Source organism: Gouania willdenowi, chromosome 6 (assembly GCF_900634775.1).
Source record: "Gouania willdenowi chromosome 6, fGouWil2.1, whole genome shotgun sequence".
Lineage (NCBI taxonomy): Eukaryota > Metazoa > Chordata > Actinopteri > Blenniiformes > Gobiesocidae > Gouania > Gouania willdenowi.
The window spans coordinates 4,526,146-4,546,694 of record NC_041049.1 but is presented as its reverse complement, the minus strand read 5'-3'; the positions used below and the strand labels follow the sequence as shown (position 1 = coordinate 4,546,694).

Below are 20,549 nucleotides of genomic sequence, written 5' to 3'. Positions count from 1 at the left end.
ATGGATTAGTTGTTGTCGCCTCATATTTAAAAAAAACAAAACACCTACTGTATATGGACGAATAAAATATATCGCATATTTTAGCTGGTGCCGTGACCACATCCACACACACGCCTGTGGACAAACCACTCTGACTCAGTGTGGGCGGAGCCAGTACGGTCGTGTACGTGTAGAGCAGTGGATGAATCAGGTGTGGTGTGAGTTGGAGGAAGATGATGATGATGATGATGATAAGGATCAAGAGAGGCAGGCGAGCACGGACAGGGACAATGTAAGTCAGACACAAAGGTTGACAAGAGAGACAGAAAGAGAGATAGAGGTAGAGAGATATATAGAGACGTAGAGAGAGAGAGGTAGAGAGAGAGGTAGGGAGAGGTAAATTGTGTTCTACATATATATATAGATAGTGAAAGCCTATTTCATTATTTATTTTCATCTTTTGCACAAATTTTATAACATTTAATCTTTTCGTGTGTACATGGTGTACATGAACCTGTTTTCATGCCAACAACGCTGTCTTGAATTTGAATTTGATAGAGAAAGAGAGAGAAGGAGAGGGAGAGAGAGAGAGTGAGAGAGAGAGAGAGAGGTAGAGAGAGAGAGAGTGAGAGTGAGGGAGAGGTAGAGAGAGAGTGAGAGTGAGGGATGTGAAAGCAGATTGATAGAAATGAAAGCGTCACTCATCATCATCTCTAAATGTTGCCAGATGTCCTTGAACGCCTCACACATCACAACATTAGTCAGTCTAACCTTTGCCACAATGTGAATGAGGGCAAAAGCTACAATAACACGTCTCTGAACTGACCTTGAAGGCAACACAAGTGTCCCAAACAATACTGTGTGGAGCAAAAACAAAGCCTTTAAAAGCAAGTGTCAAACTCATGGCCCGGGGGCCAAGTCTGGCTCTTTGGAGCATCTAATTCGGCCCGCAAGAGGAAGTAAAAATGACAGAGAAAACAATATTTGTAGGTGTTCTCAGTTTTCCCGGTGCTAATATAGCATGATTGCAGTTTTTAATTAGTTATACTGTTGGAAAAAACTCAAAATTCTCAAAACACAAAATCCTTCAATTTTTGTTAAATTATTACATATTTCCCTTAATTAAATAGAAATGAATCACAAAATCTAGGATATTTAAAGTGAAGATCCTGTTAGGAGTAATATATGTCACTTATTGCTTGAATATTGCTGTTTTCTTACATATTTTTGTGTCTTATATCTAACTAGGGCACAATAATGTTGAAATTACTCACTGATCCACTTGAGATCAAACTGCTCCGTATTTGGCTGCTGAACTACATTTGAATGTAAAAACCCTCCATGAACTCATAAAACGGTTGGTTTCTGCACATCCTCTTCCACTTCCTATTTGTTACGCACCAATGAAACCACAGCGGCCACTTCCTGCGAGGAACCGTCGTACAACGAGAGTTTTTGCTGAAATTAACGTATCAACAAACGCATCCAACATAAGCAGCACAAACACATTTAATGCTGCATTTATTACAGGTGTTCAGTTTGTTGGCGTTGGCTTTGTTAAAGTCCATTAAACCTTAATTTCATATGTAGTGCATCACAGCTTTTATTTTGTTAACATTATTTCATGTTATTTACAGTCAACATTCTTTTTAAAATCATAGTTTCTATTATTATTTTCTTGATTAATATTATCAATATTATTATTATGATGCATTTTAAACTTTTTCTGCTGAGTCATTCCATGTCATTTCACAAATGGCCCATGTACGTCGGTCAATAAATAATTATAAGACACAGCGCTACAATGACCCCATGGAAAACATTTTCAATATCTGCGAGTGGTGAAATAACCCAAAGTTGGGGTCCAAAATAAAAATGAAGAAGTCGCATAAAGAAAAATAGTTTTATATCCCAGGAAAGAGTAATCTTTATATTATAAATGAAAACATTCCCACATTCAGTTATGGGCCAATGAAAATAGTACAAAAAAAAAAAAAGTATTTTTTCAGATTTCCAGAGCGTGTGACCCAAGAACCAATGCATATATGTGACTAATCATTAGTGATGTGAACAGTCTATGTTCATAGCTCTAAGCTGATCAAATTACAGGGAGCTGAGGCATATGTTAAGTTGTTTACTGAAGACCCAAACATGTTACAGACCCAAACACAGACAAACCTTTTTCCAATTTTGAGAGTCCGGTATGTCCACCAGATAGGATGTATAGCAGATCTGTTTGTATATTCTGAGAGAGTAGGTGGAGCTGTATTATCTATCTATAAAGCAAGGAATCTCTGTGTGTGTGTGTGTGTTCCTCAAATATCTCTATGAATCAGGATCAGAATGACCTGAGACTTTCAACATGGCTGCTGCTTAATTCAAAGGTGTGCAACGTCGGATTTGTTTGGACTGCAATAATATCGCTAATAAATCAATTCATAAAATTGTCCAATGGGAGCGGACAATTTTATGAACTTATGACATCATCACTGTGGATTGAGCCTTTGTCACGCAGCACAGTTTGCCGGGTTAGAGGCAGCCTGTGGGCATCGGGGCAGAGGGCAGACGGTGTACAGCCGGGGGCAGCCCTTCTCGGGCAGAGGCGCCGCGGGGACCAGGGGCGCCATCCGAATGCGTGCATGTGTGTGTTTAATTCAGAATTAAATTTGCATTAGGAAATTAAGTGTTTACAAGGTCAGTTTAAAGAGGATTTAACTTTTATTCTGAATTAAAAAATAATTAAAGCTCCCATGTAAACCATGCATGAAAAAGCTACTTAACCTCCCACTTTTCTATAACTAGACATACGTCCTACGGGCACCGCACTAGGTATACCAAATTTCAGTTTCCTATGTGATGTAGTTCTTGAGATATTGGAAACTGAAAATAGAAGAAAAATAAGGACGCATGAAAATCAACACATACGCCCCCTCACTAAATTGTCCATATCTCAAAAAGTATTAATCTGATGAAACTAAACATTTACAGTGTGTTTATTAAATAATTCAGGGATAATTGGTTAAAACTTTTGAGACTGAAGTGCGTGGGATATCCTGAAAATGTGTTGAAATGACATAGAATGACCCTCCTGCAGATTTCTTTATATGTTTATTTTGTTTCTAATTTGCACAATTAAACTAGCGTCATTTATAAGGCAACTTCAGTGGTGTTATGTTACCATGGATACGGCAAAGGCTAACTGTTTTTTTTTTTACACCGCAATGATTTCGTAAAATGATCAAATTAATGACTAAAGTTATTCCGAAAAGCATTCTAAGGTGGCTTTAAAAGAGTGAAAAGTGTGTGTGTGTGTGTGTTGCTCACTTGAGCGGCTCGTCGAAGCGGATGGTGGCGGCGCAGTGGAAGACGACGTTGATGCAGGCCGTGAGCCTCTGAACGTCCTCAGGGCTGATGGCCAGGCTGGGCTGGGTCAGCTCGCTGCTGATGGGGATGATCTTCTGGTGGAAGTCGGGGTCGTCCTCCCTCACTCGGTCGAAAAGCTGCTCGAAAAAACACACAAAAGCACACACATCACATGTACAAACATGACTCACATCGTGCGTATAATTAATTGCCTAAATAAACTTTAACGTTGAACCATTAAGTGTTTTTTTTAGGACGGGTTCGTTCCCTGGTTTTCCAAAGATGGAGGTGTTAAGACTCTTTTGTGTAAACCTCCCCTAACAAGCCGTGACCCAGATCAGGAAAATCCATTTATTCATGAAGACATTTATTAAGGAACAATGGCACATTTGGAACCCTGGATTAATAGAAAAACTTCACAGTGTTAATGATGAGCAGATGGTGATGCAAGAGCGAGGAATGGGACGTCGTTTTTACACTTAATGAGCAACATTTTCATCAAAAACAAAAAGATAGAAACACAGCGTTTGTCTTTTTTCTACCAATTACACCAAACTTGCCATATTTAAACCTATTTTCATCACTTTTTCTAAAGCATTTTTGCTACATTACTCCCATTTCTGCCACTTTATCACATTTTAAAGCCTCTTCTACAATTTTTCCTACTTTCAAGACATTTTCAGCACTTATTAACCCTTTCCACCACTGTTCCACCTAATGTCACATATTTTGACCCATTATTGCCAAATTTAACCTCTTATCACCATATTTCATGCTTATTTTTGCCAATTTAACCTCATGCGCGATTTGTCATACCCATAATTTGCCAAATTAAACTAATTGTTCCAATATTGACACTTTGAATCTTTTTCAGCACTTTTTCTCTGTGTTTTTAGCCACTCTAATTTGCAACTTTTAACCAACTTTTGAGGTTTTTAAAACCTTTTCCACCATTTATGTTCCTTTTTAACCCATTTTTATTCTGATTAAAAAAAGGATTTACATAATAGATAAACTTTGTGGATATTATTCAGATAAATAAACAAATGTGGTTGTCAGAGATTCACAGAACAATGGACCATCATTTTGGTGGAAGACAACGCAATATGATAAATAAACAAATAAAACAAACATTCATCTGCTTGGATTTTATATATTTTTACAGTGGTTTTAGCTCTATAGTGTAGCTTTTGCTACTTTTGTCTACATTTTAATGTCTTTGTTTTCATTACGTGTTGACATTTCATTGTCTGGATCATTTTTCTACAAATGTAAAGTGGATTATAAATAAATAATATGTTATATTATTGCCTCAGCCTATCAGTGCAGTGTGTTCAGTTCACACTGGTTCCACTGCTGCACGCTTCATCCCAGTGTGTGCACGGATAGAGCTGGAAGCTGCAGGGCTTTACCAGTGAAGTGCGTGCACTGCGTTATGAAATTGTTGCTTGTGTGTGTGGACAGATGTTGAACCGTACAGCTGTTGCATCTTTGTCCCCTCTCCGTACTGTACTGTATACGCTGCTGACTGATGTGTGGGTCAGTAAAAGTCATCACCACAATCATTTTATGAGCCATATCTTCTGCTTGCAGTTATTGTATTGTTATGTAATGCTGAGCATGTGATGAGAAGGATACTCACTGCTTCTTCTCACCTCTAAAACACTTTAATCAGACCAAACTACTTCCTGTTTGACCGTTTATTGACTCATAATGTGATGGAACAAAGCTCAGTGAACCCTGAACCTATAAACTGTTGTTCCTCTTTCCCTGACCAGGAAACAAACAGAGCAATGACTACATTACACACCATCTGAAAAGGCTGTGTGTGTGTGTGTGTGTGTTTCCAACCTCTGACAAACCCAGTGACAACACAGCCTGATGCATGCAGGAATGCAATATGTTGGACTGAGACACAATCAGTGTGAAAATTATACAAAATGACAACAAAAACACACAAAAAGACTCCAAAATATACACACACAAAAGGAATCTTCAAGAAGACAGAAAAAGACAATGAAAACATATAAATGAAGTTTGTTGTTGGTCTTTTGTGTTTTTCCAGTCATTTTCTGGAGTCATGTTGGGCCTATGCTACGAAGCTAGATAAATATATTCTGGACTCATATCCATTAATGAGCTTTACCTAACCAAACATTCTCAGTCAGACAGAAGCTGTGCTACGAAACTAGATTACAACAAGCTAAATTAAGCGAGTGAATTTCAGCCTGGCTACGTGCGAGCTCCTGTGACAGAGGAGGAGATTACAGCGTCAGACCAATCACAGAGAAACTTTGTAGAGCAATTTACGTCACAGTTGAGGAATAATTCTTTAAAAATCTATAATTCAGACCAAAAAACAACACTGTTGCTGCAGTAAACGCAGAAAGTGATTAATGCAGGAATTGATGAGTGTTAATGCTTAAATTAGTGAGATTATAAACAGAGAATAAACAGAAACTCAGTTTCACTTTTACCTTGTCTGTGTCTCTGATGCTGCATTCATACAGATCAGCCTACATCATAAGGTGGAATATATTTATATTTTATATTATCTACAGGACAAAGGCTCTTTACATCACCCCAGAATATATGAATGAATTAATTCATGAACTTATTAATTTATTGGTCTGAAAGCGCCCGATGCACGCAGGCTTCATCAGCTGACTTATTTTACTTATCAGTCCAGCAGATATCAATCTCTATATTTCCTGTAGGATGTCATCTATAAATGAAAGGATATTAATATCAATATTTTCTCTCCTGTCAGCGTCACATCAGATCCACACAGAGATGTGTTCAAAATGATCCTCCTTTTATTGGTCAGGTCGTTTTCTAAGACAACAGATTGGTCAGGAGGCGGGACTTTAGTACTCGCTCAGATCCTAGCCAAAACAAAACCTGGTCCCAACGATGTTAGTCCTTCAGCCCAAGTTAAAGTAACCATGGTGATTTGGCACCGTAAGACGTTAGCCGGCTTCGTAGGATAGCACACGCCAATTAAATCCTGGAAGTCAGCAACATAAGAGGAAATCTAGCTTTGTAGTAAAGGTCCCCAGTGTTTATTTTTACTCTATTTGTGATGTTTCTGTTGTTATGTGTGTTTTTGGAATTGTTAAGTGTTTTTCTGGAGTTATTATCTGTGTTTTCAATGTTAATTTATGTGTATAGATGTATTTTGTGTTTTGGGAGTTAGTTTGTGTATTTGTTGTGCCCTTGTCTGATAGCAATGCAGGTTAGGGTCTAGCCAGTATTAAGAAGCATCTTAAATACTGGCTGAATATTGAGTTTACTAAGCACAGATTTATTTTAGTGTGCATTACTGAAATCAACATCAATGGGTTCAGAGCTCTTAAAAATGACCCCACCCATTCAGCTTCTGTCTGATTGGACCAGTTTTCCATTCTGTTCAATCTGTAATAGAATGTGGTTCAGCGAGGTCAGCGGGGTGATGGAGGATACTGGCCGTGGGCTTCACAGAGCTCTTTGTTCAGAGTCCAGGACGAGGACGGCACTGGGCGACTCTTGTCAATGTCTCTTTGGACGATCAAGAGGTTTTGTGCCAGCCTTCCATCGCTCGCATTAATGCAGAACTCCCTCCTCCGACCCACGGGAGTCGTTGTGCACGGCTGCTTTTGTGCAGGGAGACAATAGTTGGACAGTTTGTCGTGGTAAAGAGAAACATGGGCTTTGTCGCTGCAGCAGTTCAACCACAAGGGTTGGACAAACACAGCAGTCATAAAGAAACGGGCTCAACAAGTGGAGATTTGCAGAGAACTTAATGCTGAGGTTGCGTGAAATATAAATCCCTATGATGGATTACACGTCTTAGATACTTGAGGTCTGAAAGCAGTCTTAACACGATGTCGCTATGAGCGCTATTAACAGAGTACTAAGTTTTCCAACACCTTCTGATTCATGCTACAACACATTAACCTTTGACACTTTGCACTAAAGAATGTTGCACAATTTGTTGAATTACAAACCTAATTTAACATTACTCTGCACTACAAAAACTGTGCATGCTCGGCTACCTTGAAACATGACACAATACTCTCTGATATGGTGCAGGTGCACTATGATAAATGTGACTTTAATATGTTTTGGTAACATCAACGGTGCTAAATTAAAGTCTGTGTAAAGCAGAAATAAATGTGTGTTATGAGTTTGTCACACCACAGAAATGTGTCATTGACCACTGAGCCAAATTTGAAGGGTGAAAACAATCGCTATAGTATATAAAATTAGGTCTCACTGTAACGGAAAAACAAGCACTTCTCTCTGCTCTGAAACACTGGGGGTGTGTACTGTGTCTATGGGAGAAAGCAGTGTGAAAGCGGCTCCAGCGTCGATAGTGCTTCTCCCATTGGTTTTCCAAAAGTGCTCAGAATGGGCCAATTGTGTCAGCAGAAAGGTCTTCTCCGCCCGAGTCCGACTATGTGCATCTCTCCTGGGTAGAGTAAGCAATGCGCCGGCTAGAGGCCAAACACACAATCACGAGGCAAAATGCGGCACCAGCGAGTGTTTAGAAGAAAATGGATGAATTTGCTTTACACGGTCTTTAAACGTCTACAACCATATTAAACCAGTGGTTCTCTTTTTGGGGTATTCCCCACTTTGAACGAACCCCAAATAATACTGACAAATAACACATTTTCAAATGTATTGAAGCAACAGAGAAGAACTAACGATGTTTCATAATAAGTCAAAAACTAGATTTATCTAATCACCTGCATAAAAAAATAAATAAAAAATGCAGGTTATAAGGAAACATTGTTTGCAATCTGTACCAAGAAGAGTAAAAAAAAATAATTCCGTGCATGTATGAAATGAACTAACAAAGAAAAAAGTAACGCCACGTTTCATAATGCAAGTAACGTATTTCATAAATATGCCACAACAGTTGGGGGCTCGTCCGGGATCTAAAAACATCAGATCATGAGGTAAGATTTCAGATAGAAATCAGTGCCTTGCCTGTTAAATGATTGACTAGATATAAAAACTCGTTAAAACCTTACATGGTGAAGGTGAAAATGTGGCCACACAGTTTAAGAAGCACTGACATAGACTAATGTGGTAACTATGACATGTTAAGGCAAAGATATACAATCTGTTGGCTGAAATCTCCAAAATGGCTACACAAATTGAGTAATATCACCTATGTTTAAATGGTAAAAGTTGGTATAAATGACACCAAAGACTTTTCTTACACAATTCAGTCACAAAGTTGTATTATTCAGGTTTAGACCAATCATCTAATGATCATGTGATGGACTACGTATTGTTTTAAATCATTCGCCCTTTTGTCAAGTTCACCTGCTGCCTACCACGCTGCATGCAAGTATGAGGAAGTAAAACAAAAAACACATACTTCATACGCAGCACTGAACAAACTTGTATCTTTTCTGTTGCCTCATGATTTGATTTAGATTTTTCCTCATGAGAAAATAAAGTAGATCAGATGTTTATAAGCAGAGAGCGAAAAGGAAAAGTAATTTAATCACCAACTTTTAAATAATTGATTTATATATAAGGTTTGTAATGTAGTCTTTTTATGTTTTTTTTTTTGTTAACTGTTAACTAGATTACCCCTTTTTTAGAGAACTTAAAACCGCAAATGAGTAACTTAATTGAGAGGCATCATGGGCACCAGGATCAACTACTAAGGAGTGATGACGTAATGGGGATGTTTGAGTTGTTAGTTGATTATTTTCCCCACCTTTAACAAAAACAGTCTCTGTACACTCCACCTAGCAGAAGGTTGTGTTGCTGCTCTATGAGTCAGTACAGCAGGCCATATTACTGAGTCTGCAACACAATACAGGTATGATAATTTTCAGCAGCGATTGCAGTCATTGGTCAGATCCCAAAGGTGATGAATCTTCAATTGTGGCATTTGAAGTCGTTGCCCCGCCGTTCTTCTTTGGAATTTAAAAGAAACCCAACCCAAATGTCACTTTCTTTTCAGTCTCGCAACCCGAGATGCCTTTTCAGCATTTTCCTTCTCGCTAACTGCCTTTCAGCTCAACTCGTTCCTCTCACAGTCTTCCTCTGGTGGCTCAAAGATGGGTTCACAAGGCGATAATCAAGATGAAACTTTCTTTTCTTGGAGTCAAATGTCAGGTCACGGTGTGAAAGTGAGCCAATGATTGTCACACTTTCTGCTCACTGAAGACGAGGACTCACATTTCGTCTTTGACGATCTAACGCCCTTTGCTGCAGGATTGTGTCTCAGTGTCCTTTAAACAGAGCTGTCTATCCACTGTCTAGTGCGTGTTAGAAGTTTAAAGCTTTTATCAGTTCACTACAATTGGGTCATTTTGTCTAAAGCTCAATTTGAAGTTTATATAAAAGAAAGATACCCAAAGCTCATGAGAAAACCCTGCAGTATCATCATAAACGTATTTGACAACCATATGCATCCACATTTGCCGTTTCACATTTCCCTTCATGAAGCCATCTCAGTAATATATTGTCCATTAAAATCAATCAAAGCATCTTATGTGGAGATCTTAATTAAAGCTTGCACCTTTCCTGGCAAGATGGAAAACCTCTGGGTTTGCAAGGATTTGCAAAAGTTGCACATCTTGCAATGATTCGGGTTTTTGGCATTCTTCTGGGCCAATGAAATGGATGTGGGCCTGAAGTGGCCCACATGTGATGCTGCATATGAAGGCTAGTTATCGTGCAACACATTTTGGCTGAATTATGGCAAATGAACTAATCTGGATGTGAGCAAAAAGTGGCCCATACAGCACATAAGGTACCATGTCTGTTTGGTGTGTCCTGAGCTGATATCTGGCATTGTGATAGCATGGTTGTGGTCAGGTTTTGGCAAACAGGAGCAGAGCGCCAAACTGCCATCATTCCATTTGGTAAATTGGCCAGATGAACATGCCAGGTGTGTGCCCACTGGGCCAGATATGGACCAGAAGAATTTGGCTATCCGGGTAATTCCGTCTTTACGGAAAAAGGGCAGACATTTAAACCATATTTTTTTCCTTTAAAGAGGTAGATAAATGTGTAGCAAGTGATTGGAAGACATAAGCACATGGACATGTCCAATATATTGCAAAATCTTGTGGTACGTAATCTCGCAAACCCGCTCCTTATGCTTGATTTTGTGATATTTTTTGGCATTCCAGCCAGTGACGTGCCGTGACCACTAGGGTTGGGTAGGCACGTTGCAAATCGAGACCACCAATGACAATTTCATGTTTCTGCTGGCAAGTGTTAAGTCAATTCAAATCAACCTCAATTGTATAAAGCAATTTACAACAAAGTCATCTCAATACGCTTATCAAAATATAAAATTCATAATAAGAAAGAAAAAACCCAACAAGATCCACATCAACAATATTTAGCATCTGACAAAATAAACATCGTAAAACACCATTAAAGAAACGTAAACAATTATTTAATATAGCCTCCATACTCTCCCAACAAGATATATCTCATGAAACGGCAGCACATCCGTTGTTTGTGTTCGAAACACAGAAACACGGAGAAAATGACAACAACAACAACAACTCAGAACAGCCTGAGGCTCAGTGAGGCTCATCCACAAAGTCAATCCTTCCTTTTGTTCCATTCACTGTGAAAAGTATGAAACATTTTCTGATCTTAGCTTCGCTGAAGGTCTGGTAGCTCAGGTGTTGGTCTCCATCTTTTAAAAGCTGTCGTTTTTCCTCAAAAAAAAGTTTACCTATCATCTCTAGCGCTGTCATCCTGACTGTAGTGTTATCCCGCCCACTCGCTAGAGTGAGAAAGAACGTAGCAGCAGCGGTCACATGGGATCAATTCACTAATGTACTGTGAACTTACGTATAGCATTTAGCATAGCGCCGATTACGGGTCCAAAGGCAGCTCTCTACGCTGCCTTTGGACGTAAATGGTTGTCATCTTGGGGACCTGACTGTGCATGTGCAACACACAAAAACACATTATGAGAACAGAGGCAGAGCAGCAACGTGCTTTTGGGAGAGGGAGTGGCCTCCTCCTGCCTTACAGCGGAGTGAGACGACAGCCGTTCCAGGAAATAGCGCTGTTTAGTAATTTGGGCTATGAAACGCACAAAATGTGGACACTTTCAAACTTATAGGTACTGTAGGCTATAGGAAATGGAAAATTAAATAATTCATAATTATAATTAAAACAAATAATCAAAATATCAATTCACCCCTGGGTAGGCACTGCCTACCTTGCGTACCCTGACGGCACGTCACTAATTCCAGCATGCTGTTTCAAATTTTGTGTTTAAGTGTTCCGAGATAAAATCCTCAAATAATCCCGATGTAATCCATAACCAAACAGAACAGTTCAGGCCAGATGAACATGCCAGGTGTGAGCCCACTGGGTCAGATATGGAAAACATTGCCATATTTTTCCTTTAAAAAAGTAGGTTACAAATTGCAACAAGTTATTTGAAGACATAAGCAAATGGATGTATCCAACGTATCCAATATATTGCAAAATCTATGAAATCTCGTGAATTTAGCTCCTTACGCTTAATCTTGTGATATTTGGTGGTATTCAAATTGTGTGTTTTAGCGTTCCGAGGGATAATGCCCTCGTCCATATTCAAAATGAACAGTTCAGGACGGATGAAAATAAATAATTGAAAAGTCAATACACTGATAGTTTAGTGCGGCAGCTCATCAAAAAAATAGAAAGCTTTCCATCACTTAGCCTTTATCCACGCATTTAACCCACAGATATCGACATACGTTTGTAGCGTTTCCCTCCTCGACAGATTTCCATTGATTGGGCCTCTTTCTAATGGTGTCCACTATCAGGTCACTGCTTGATGCTGTGCCAAGAGTACATCAGAGGTAATGTCATTACATTTCCATGACCGAGCCTCCGTTTTTGTAATTGGTATCAACGCAGTTCTTTGGATCTTCCTCGGCTTGGAATCCAAGATAATTCATTGAGGCCTGGTTTTGTCTCTCAAGTAGCCTCTCTGCTCATCCTTAAAGCCTGGCCGGTATCTTTCTTTCTAATGGTTGCTAGGTAACGGGCAACAGATCTGTCGTGCAGTTGTTTTTTTCTCCAGAGAATGCAATCCGGAGATCAAGATCGGGCTCGGGCTGGCCAAAAACAGGCTGATAGGGATCTAATTGTCTGACTTTGTCTGTGTGAGTAGATGATACCTTGATTCAAAGATAGTTTTACGTTCACTTTGGTTCTGGGCTCTAAAGGGAGCATCGGAGGCAGGAAGTGGTTTTACTTCTTAACACTCCTCATGACTTTAGTGCTCAGTGTAAAAGCTGAAACACAGATGGCTGTAAATGATCCACAGTGTTTGGTTAGGATCATCTGGAGGCTCTTCAGAAAACACTCTAAACAGCCGAAGCCTGATGGGAAACTACATGGCTTGCACATATTAAGTTTCCCTGAGCAAATTGGTTCTTCCTCCTCTTCCCTGGAAATTTACATGAACCGGGGTTTTAGGTCCTTTGCTTGATTCGAGATGACAAAACGGTCGTATTGATTTCCTCTTTTTCCATCCACAGCTCGGGGATCGATTTTCAAGATGTGTCGATTCCGCCACACTCCCGTCGTGTAACTCTAGTCTAGATTTCCACTTGTGGCTCGAATAAAATCTCTTTTGGGACGCCTGAGGCATTTTCCCTATTCCTGTCCTGCTTCTCACAATCATATCCACAGTGGACATTACATCAATCAATCACATCAGCTCCTCCCCATAGGGGAAAGCAAGGGCGGGCAATGAATATACATGCAATTAGAGAGAAATTAAGTCGTGAATTAGCCCAATGAACCCATTTTTCCTCCTCTGCACAAATTTACATAATTACAGGAAGTGTAACACGCTTTATTGTGGTCACAGCACTTAATGACACACCAGATATAAACTTAGACCTTAAGGGAGAAGAACGACATCTGTGCAGTGTGAGTAGGTGTAAAACATATCACAGCCACACTGAACATTAGAGCACCTTTCAACAATGTTTCCATCATAACGTACCTGACAATCTGCATGATGATTTTTTTCTCATCATTTTCGGCATCACGTTTTATTACTATTATTCTACGATATAAAACATGCAAAATTGATGGAAGAAAAGTGCCAACAAAGCACCATTTGCTAGTAATTGTAAAATAAAATAAAAAAATTTGGCACCTGCAGCATCTGGATGGACGTTTAAAATCAACTAAAAAGGAAAAAGTCGCCACTAACATAAAGAAAAGCCACTTAGTCGTTTTCCAATTGCTGATGAAAAGCACAAAATATTTTTCATTAAAAGATGAAGATGGACATAATATTGAAACACGCCCTTATTTAGGGTGTATGGTTTCATCTTAGCATCCGCATGAAAAATAATGACAAACTTATTTAGAATGTTTGGTGTGACTTCAGGGAGTTAAATAGCCATGAGTAAAGTCATCTAAACTGGGAAAGATGATGAAATGGCAAGAAATTGAAAAGTGTAAAGTGATGTAGGATTGGGTTAACCCTGAAACTGAATGTAAGAAATTTTGAAATGTAAAATCGGAGGTCGTGGGGGGGACAGTAAAAACCCAGGGTTAAGTCTTGATTGTGCTGATAGGTTGATGCCTTGCAGCGAGGATGGAAGTACTCGTCACCACCGCTGCCCTCATTAGCACAATCAAACATGAGAACATCCAGTTTTCTCCACATGGCGCCTGGTTTAGCTCTCAGGCTGGAGCACATACTGTAGATGAACTGTAGAACCTCTTTTCTCCACATGGCAACTGAACAGTGACTTGTGGACAAATGTTTACAGCTCTGCAAACATGGCTCTGACTTCTTTGAAAGGCAAACAGTGATTTGAATGGAGATTTGAATAAACAGGTAATGAGCAACACCCGGTTGAATGGACTGAGAGGCTGGGCTCTTTGAGCACATGTGGGAGGAACCCATTGATCTGGAACATTCCACCTCTTACAGCCTGATCCACCCATTAACAAACAATTACAGGAAGTTACAACCCCATCAAAATAAAGTTACAAAGACACCTGCCAACAGCACCATTTTAACTAAAAGTGCTAGCATGGTTTACCCACAATCATGGTTTACAATAACCAATCAAAGAACATTTAATCTCAATGCTAGTAGAATTGAAACCCCACACAACACAATATGATTCGTTTTTTGCACATAAAAAAAACTCGAAAGTTCCACTTCATGACCACGTATTTATCGTATCCCATAGAACATTGTTTCCTTCCACTCCTGAAAGTGCAGAAAACCAGTGAAAAGCAACTCTGGTTATCGCTAGCATTGTTGAGTGTAGGAGCCCCAGACGCTGTGATTTTGATACCCTACATTGTTCTGTCGCCCTCTACGTTGTGTTTCAACCAGCGTAGGGGGGCTTTTCTGTTATTTGCCTTTTTTACTTGTTATTAATGTTGTAATAATTGTTGCACACACAAAAGGGACTTCCTGGCACGCATGGGTTGTTTTAACTCTCTTTTTAATCTGCGTAACTGAAAAATATAGGAGTCCCGACTCCCAATATTACTGCAGGTAATACCTAATTTAAATTTGAAAAGCGCGTTTTTGAATCAGTTTTTTGAATTAAATGTTATTTCTTGTCTACACAGTGTCTCTGGTGATTTATTAGTGGAGGACCTATACCAAGCATGAGTAACTCTCTAACTTCGTTCATCATCACCCTTCACCGATTCAAAAATAAGTTTTGGCTTTAAAGTAAGGCAGTAACAATGATTAAAAAAAACCCAAAAAACTTTATCTTACTTCAGACAACTTTAAATTTCAACATTTTCTGGCAGGAATGCCCCCGGACCCCCCTACAACGCTCACGCCAACTGCGGTCGCTCATGCACCACCGAAAAATTCCAGGTGAGAACCCTGCCACCGTATGAAAACCCTTCTTAACCTGACTGTGGTTGATCACAGCGATGTTTTAAAAGGCACTGGGAATGTAAACATGGATTTTTTTGTGTAATGGTAAATGACGGCAAGAGACAACGTCATTTTAACGGGAGATGAGGTTTTTCAGCACGTAACACAAATATAACGCAGACAAAACAGCCTTTAACGCTAAATTTTGATGCTAGCATTTTAAAACGTCAGCCATAAAAAAAAAAAAAGGCTAAGAAACTTTAAAAACGAAAAACAAATAAACATGTATGTCCACTACAGTAATCTTGTAATGCCAATGCTAACAGTGCATTTCGACTCCGTACCTTGCACTTCATCATGTCGCTGACCCTCTGCTGCATGGACTGCCCAGCTTTGGGTCTGACCAGGATGTAGAGCGCTTTGACCTCGGGGCACGACCTCAGCAGCTTCTCCACCAGAACTTTTCCCATGAAGCCCGTGGCTCCGGTGATCATCACACTCTTGCCGGCGTAGTATTCCGCTATGGACGCCATGATGCCGCGGCGGATGTCTTCCTTTGGTTTTCCTCGTCCACGTCAGGGTCCCAGCCTTCAGACAACTCCTGTAGAACAAAGGGGAGGAACGTAAACACGTGGACTGGAGACGTTTAACCTTTTTTTACTAGTCTAACTAACATGTTTGAAAATGCTCAAAATCTCACGTTTATTAAAACTTTGAAAAAACAGTGACACAATTTCACTGTATTTTCAGGAGCAGACGTGGAGTTAGGGTTGATTCATAAGAATTCAGTGTCAAATGCTGGTCAATCATTATTATAATATTTGACTTTATAGATTACCACCGCTTTCCAGCACTAGTTTTCATGTAAACTGACAAAGAAATACACAATGTGTGCACTATTTGTTTGATTTATTGAGGATTTAAAAAGGAACGCATGTATAGATGAAAATCTGCAAGCTTTAGCTAAATCTGTTCAATAAATCAGCAGCTGGATCAGGGGACCATGGGGACCATGTCCTTCCTTTGAGGTTAAACACACACCTAGCGTCTCCGCTAACAATGATTAGCTATGTGGATCTTGTTTCCCATTCACGAAAGAGGTATTTCATCTTATTTACGGTACATTTGTCACATAAAATTACCATATTCTTCTCTGTTTTTGGAGGTGTTCAAATAATTCATATAAAGAGTTCCCCACTCTTTCATCTTCCTGAACTGCTGCAGAAACCGTCTCTGGAAAGCACAATGCTCAGCACTCACGGTGCTAGACACAGCGAGCACGTCTGAATCCTTCCAGCACAATTAAACATTGATTTTTAGGTCCATCAAATTAACTTTAAAGGCAACCTAAGACTGACTCATCATTAGACTCCTTTTCCAGGGGAAACAAGAGTACAGTGACGATTAAAAGTTTCTTATGTTTTGTAATGTTCAATGATTTTTTTATAAATATGTATTTTTGGATTCATTTTGTTACATTTCGCATTTAAACCTAGAAATTTTGAGGAAAATATGAAGAAAGTCAGAGTTTTTCATACGAGTTCCTCTAGTCTTTGTTATGAGTCTTTGCCATTCAAATATTTGGGGAAGTTGGTAGTTAAAAGAATGACACTTTTCTCACCCAACAGGCTTTATCTGTTTCACAAAGGAACAGGGGTCATCGGTCATTTAAAAGTACCAGTACTTCCTTCCAATCAGGAAAGATCCTCCACTCTGATAAACCTACCCAGGACGAAATGTATACCCCTGTTGAAACAGTTCTAGATAGTTCTTGGAAAGTTCTGGTGGTAGAAACAGACTGACTGAACCCTCTCTTGTGTCTGATATGATATGTGGGAGACATTTAACCCAGATATTGATGTATTTTCAATGTTTTGGCTTTACATGTAAATGTGTCTCATTACATTTGTAAATGTCTCTGATGTGTTTCCGTACCCTGTACTGGTCTGATGAACATGTAAACTTAACTTCCAAGTATTGTTGAGAAAAATATGGTCATTGAAAGTTCCAAACCTTTTTGGGTATGAAGTGGTGCTGTTGATTGATTCTGGTCCAACTCTCAACATTTTGGTCAAAGTATTTCAATTTGGCGTATTTTGTTGTAAAATGCCAGAGTGACTGCCCTCTATGGGCTGAAACCAGGCTATTACAATTGAATTTTGCCATTTGCTGAGAACGAGATTCTGTGACTGACATTATTGAACCATTGTGCATCACAAACAAGCACTGTTGGCTCCGCCCCTCCTGTAAGAACGAGCACCTGTGGACTCTACAATTTGTGTTGCGTTGATTGATAATTGTGAATAGAGAGCTATAGTGAGTGTTGAGTAGCTCGTTAGCATAGCATTGTTTGTTCTTTGGCGATTTTAAAGTGTCTTAACTGCTCTAGGAGATCCGCCCATAATCAAAGCATTTTTTGAATTTCCCTCCGAGTGGCAGGTCAGCAAAAACCAGGGGGTTTAGTTACTCTTTAAATGAGAGATTTTGGCCCGTACAGGTCTATCCACTCCCAAAAACACCTACAAATAAATGATGTTCTTGAACCTTTTGGAGATAATGCAAACATGTAATGGTCCTGGTTTTGACCTTGAGGAAGCACATTGACATTTGAATGTAAACAGTGAGTGTGTTGATTGGCAGAGGCAGGTCAGGATCTCCTGGTTTATTAGCAAGACAACTCAAAATTTATTTAGTGATTTAAAAAGTAAACTTGGTGACAGGATGTGATTTTAAAACCAAACCTTTGTTTGTTTTCTCATGGAACAGTGTGTGGCATTAGGGCGAGGTTTCTTGTTCTTTACAGTTGTGACAGCGAACAGTCTCTCACTGTTGGACGATAACGAGCAGCGATGGCGGTCGTCATGGGGCTACGACTTGTCGTTCTGATCGAAGCGTTGTGCTGAAGTGCGTGCCAATTATTGTGGCAAAGTTGCTGTTCTGCTGGTTGTTACCACGACGACAATGTGCCGACAGATGCGTCACGAGCCTCTTTATAGAGCAGAGGACAGCTCTGTCTCTGGTTGGAATGACGAGGTATTTTTAAACCCACACAGTCAGAGCGAGGGCTGCAGTTGTGGCATGTTCAGCCTCATACAGCGTTTACTCGCCCTGTGGCCAGAGCGCAACCATAACTGGAGGAACAATAACTGAATGGTTCGCAACCTTTTCAGCCCGCAACCCCCAAATTAAAGATTCCAGAGAGCGGGGACCCCCACTGTACCTGAAGGTGGTTGAACACAGACATGAACATTGAAGAACAGTCATGTGGAGACAGGGTCATCTATAAGGGGGAATAAAGGGGAGAGATTTTTGGGGTCCCCATCCATTAAGTCAGTAAAATGATGTTCCATTGTTCTATGAATCTGTGAAAACCACATTTATTTATTCATCTGAATAATATCCACTGTTATTCAGGACAACGGTATATAGTCATCTTCAAAATGTAAATGCTTGTTTTAATCAGAAATAAAAAGGGTTAAAAGTGACTAAAAAATGGTGGAAAAGGTGGTGAAACGGATTTTCAAAAACCACAGAAATTGATTCAAAGTTGCAAATTAGGGTGGCCAAAAAATTGACAATGTTGTTGTCAATGTTGGCTAAAAAATGCCAGAAAAAAGTAGGAACAATTAGTCTAAATTGGCAAATGATGGGCATGAAATATGGTGAAAACAGGTTAAATGTGACCATAGTGGGTTAACATATACGGCATTTGGTGGGAAAAGTAGTGGAAAGGGTTTATAAGTGCCAAAAATGTCATAAAAGTGGGGAAAAAATGTGCAGAAAAGGCATTGAAATTTGATGGAGAAGTGGAAAAAATAGGAGTAATGTAGCAAGTTTGGTGTAGTAGGGGTAAAAATAAGCAAAAATGGTCTGAAATATTATTTCGACCAAGCTTAAGAACCCCTGCAATAATCAACCACATTTCCAATGGTTTGATTTTAGACCTTGTTTTTATCTTGTCTTTTACTGCATTTTCCATTTTTAATATATTCTTGGTCTTGTTTTGTGCATTTTTCTGTCATTTTGTACATTAACTTTGGGGGCCGCATAAAATTAGGCCGAGGGCTACATGTGGCCCCCGCGCCGCCAATTGCTTATACCGAACCACAGTAATATGATAAACGTAATGTATGTAACTGCAACAGTTGCTCTCACTTTGGGTCACGTTTTGATGCCTATGGTTTAAAGTAGGGGTGGGAACCTCTGGGTACCTCACGATACGATACGCAACACAAAGCTCACGATAACGATTATCTCACGATATGATGATACTGCGAATATCAACATATTGATCAGAAATCAATCTACGATAATCGATAAGAAAAAAAAAGATTAAGTGAAAAAATACAGTTTTTGTTTTAGGTCTCTGAAAGACAAAAATTGAAAAAGTGTCCTATGAACAGTGACACTATTTTAGTGCAACATTTCTGTAAATAAGTGTCAACATACCAATGTAATGAATAAGTATCTCCAATAACGCTTTCTGTGAACAAAAAATAGTGTCTTTCTTACCAGTGACATCATTACAGTGGAATATTCTAGTAAACAATATATTGGTTCCTTCAACAAACAGTGACACAATTTATGTGAAGACATACCTGCACTTTTTAGTGAAAAAGCAAAAAAGGTTTTGAAAATAATAATAAAAAAAAAATAATATATATATATATATAAAGAAAATCGATACTTAGCGCTAAAAAAATATCGCAATATATTGCCGTATCGAGATATCGCCACACTCCTAGTTTACAGTGAGTCTTGAATCAAAATGCTGTATAAAGCCCAGATGCACACCATTTCTCAAAGCTAACCAGCCTCAGTATTCAGTGTTTCTGTGATTTATTCGCTCTCTTTCTCCAGCAAGTATGAAACCAGAACCTCCCAGATCAAACATGGCCCAGATTACACAAGGTCATATTTAAGTAGATTTATTTCCATTGTTTTGTCTGTGTGTGCAATGAGTTACACTCCCCGTGCTGAAAACACAGGTGTGTGCATAAAGCCTTCAGAGTCCAGTGAAAGTTCAAGAACAAAAACCTGATTAGATTTACTTCTACATGGACCATACCAGATTATCTTAATCTGATTGAAACCTTCAGACAAGGTAATTTATGGACTAAACCTTCGCTCTAAAAGGTCACAGTCAAGGTCGTGGGCCGAGGCCCCCCTGACATTCCCGCCACGTGCTTTTCCTCAGATTCCCTGTGAACACAAGAGCAAGAGCCCAGAGGCTGAAAGTCACTGCGGATTAACGCCTGACAATGGGAATGTTCTCGCAGCTGGAAGACTGTAGGAACAGACGTGCAGAGCCGGGGCCGATGATACTGAGCGCACATGACTGCATTCCTCCGAGGGG

General features: G+C 39.5%; 1 protein-coding gene across 1 annotated transcript in view; it reads right to left on the bottom strand.

Annotated features, from left to right (window-relative positions):
• Positions 1–20,549, bottom strand: part of LOC114465848 (fatty acyl-CoA reductase 1) — a 52,841-nt gene that overhangs the window by 13,534 nt on the left and 18,758 nt on the right. The window contains exons 2-3 of the mRNA XM_028451122.1: positions 15,538–15,794; positions 3,304–3,479 (exon numbers count right to left, since the gene is read on the bottom strand). Coding sequence (XP_028306923.1) covers positions 3,304–3,479; positions 15,538–15,726 — 365 coding nt within the window. The 5' untranslated portion in view covers positions 15,727–15,794. The remainder of the gene's footprint in view (positions 1–3,303; positions 3,480–15,537; positions 15,795–20,549) is intronic.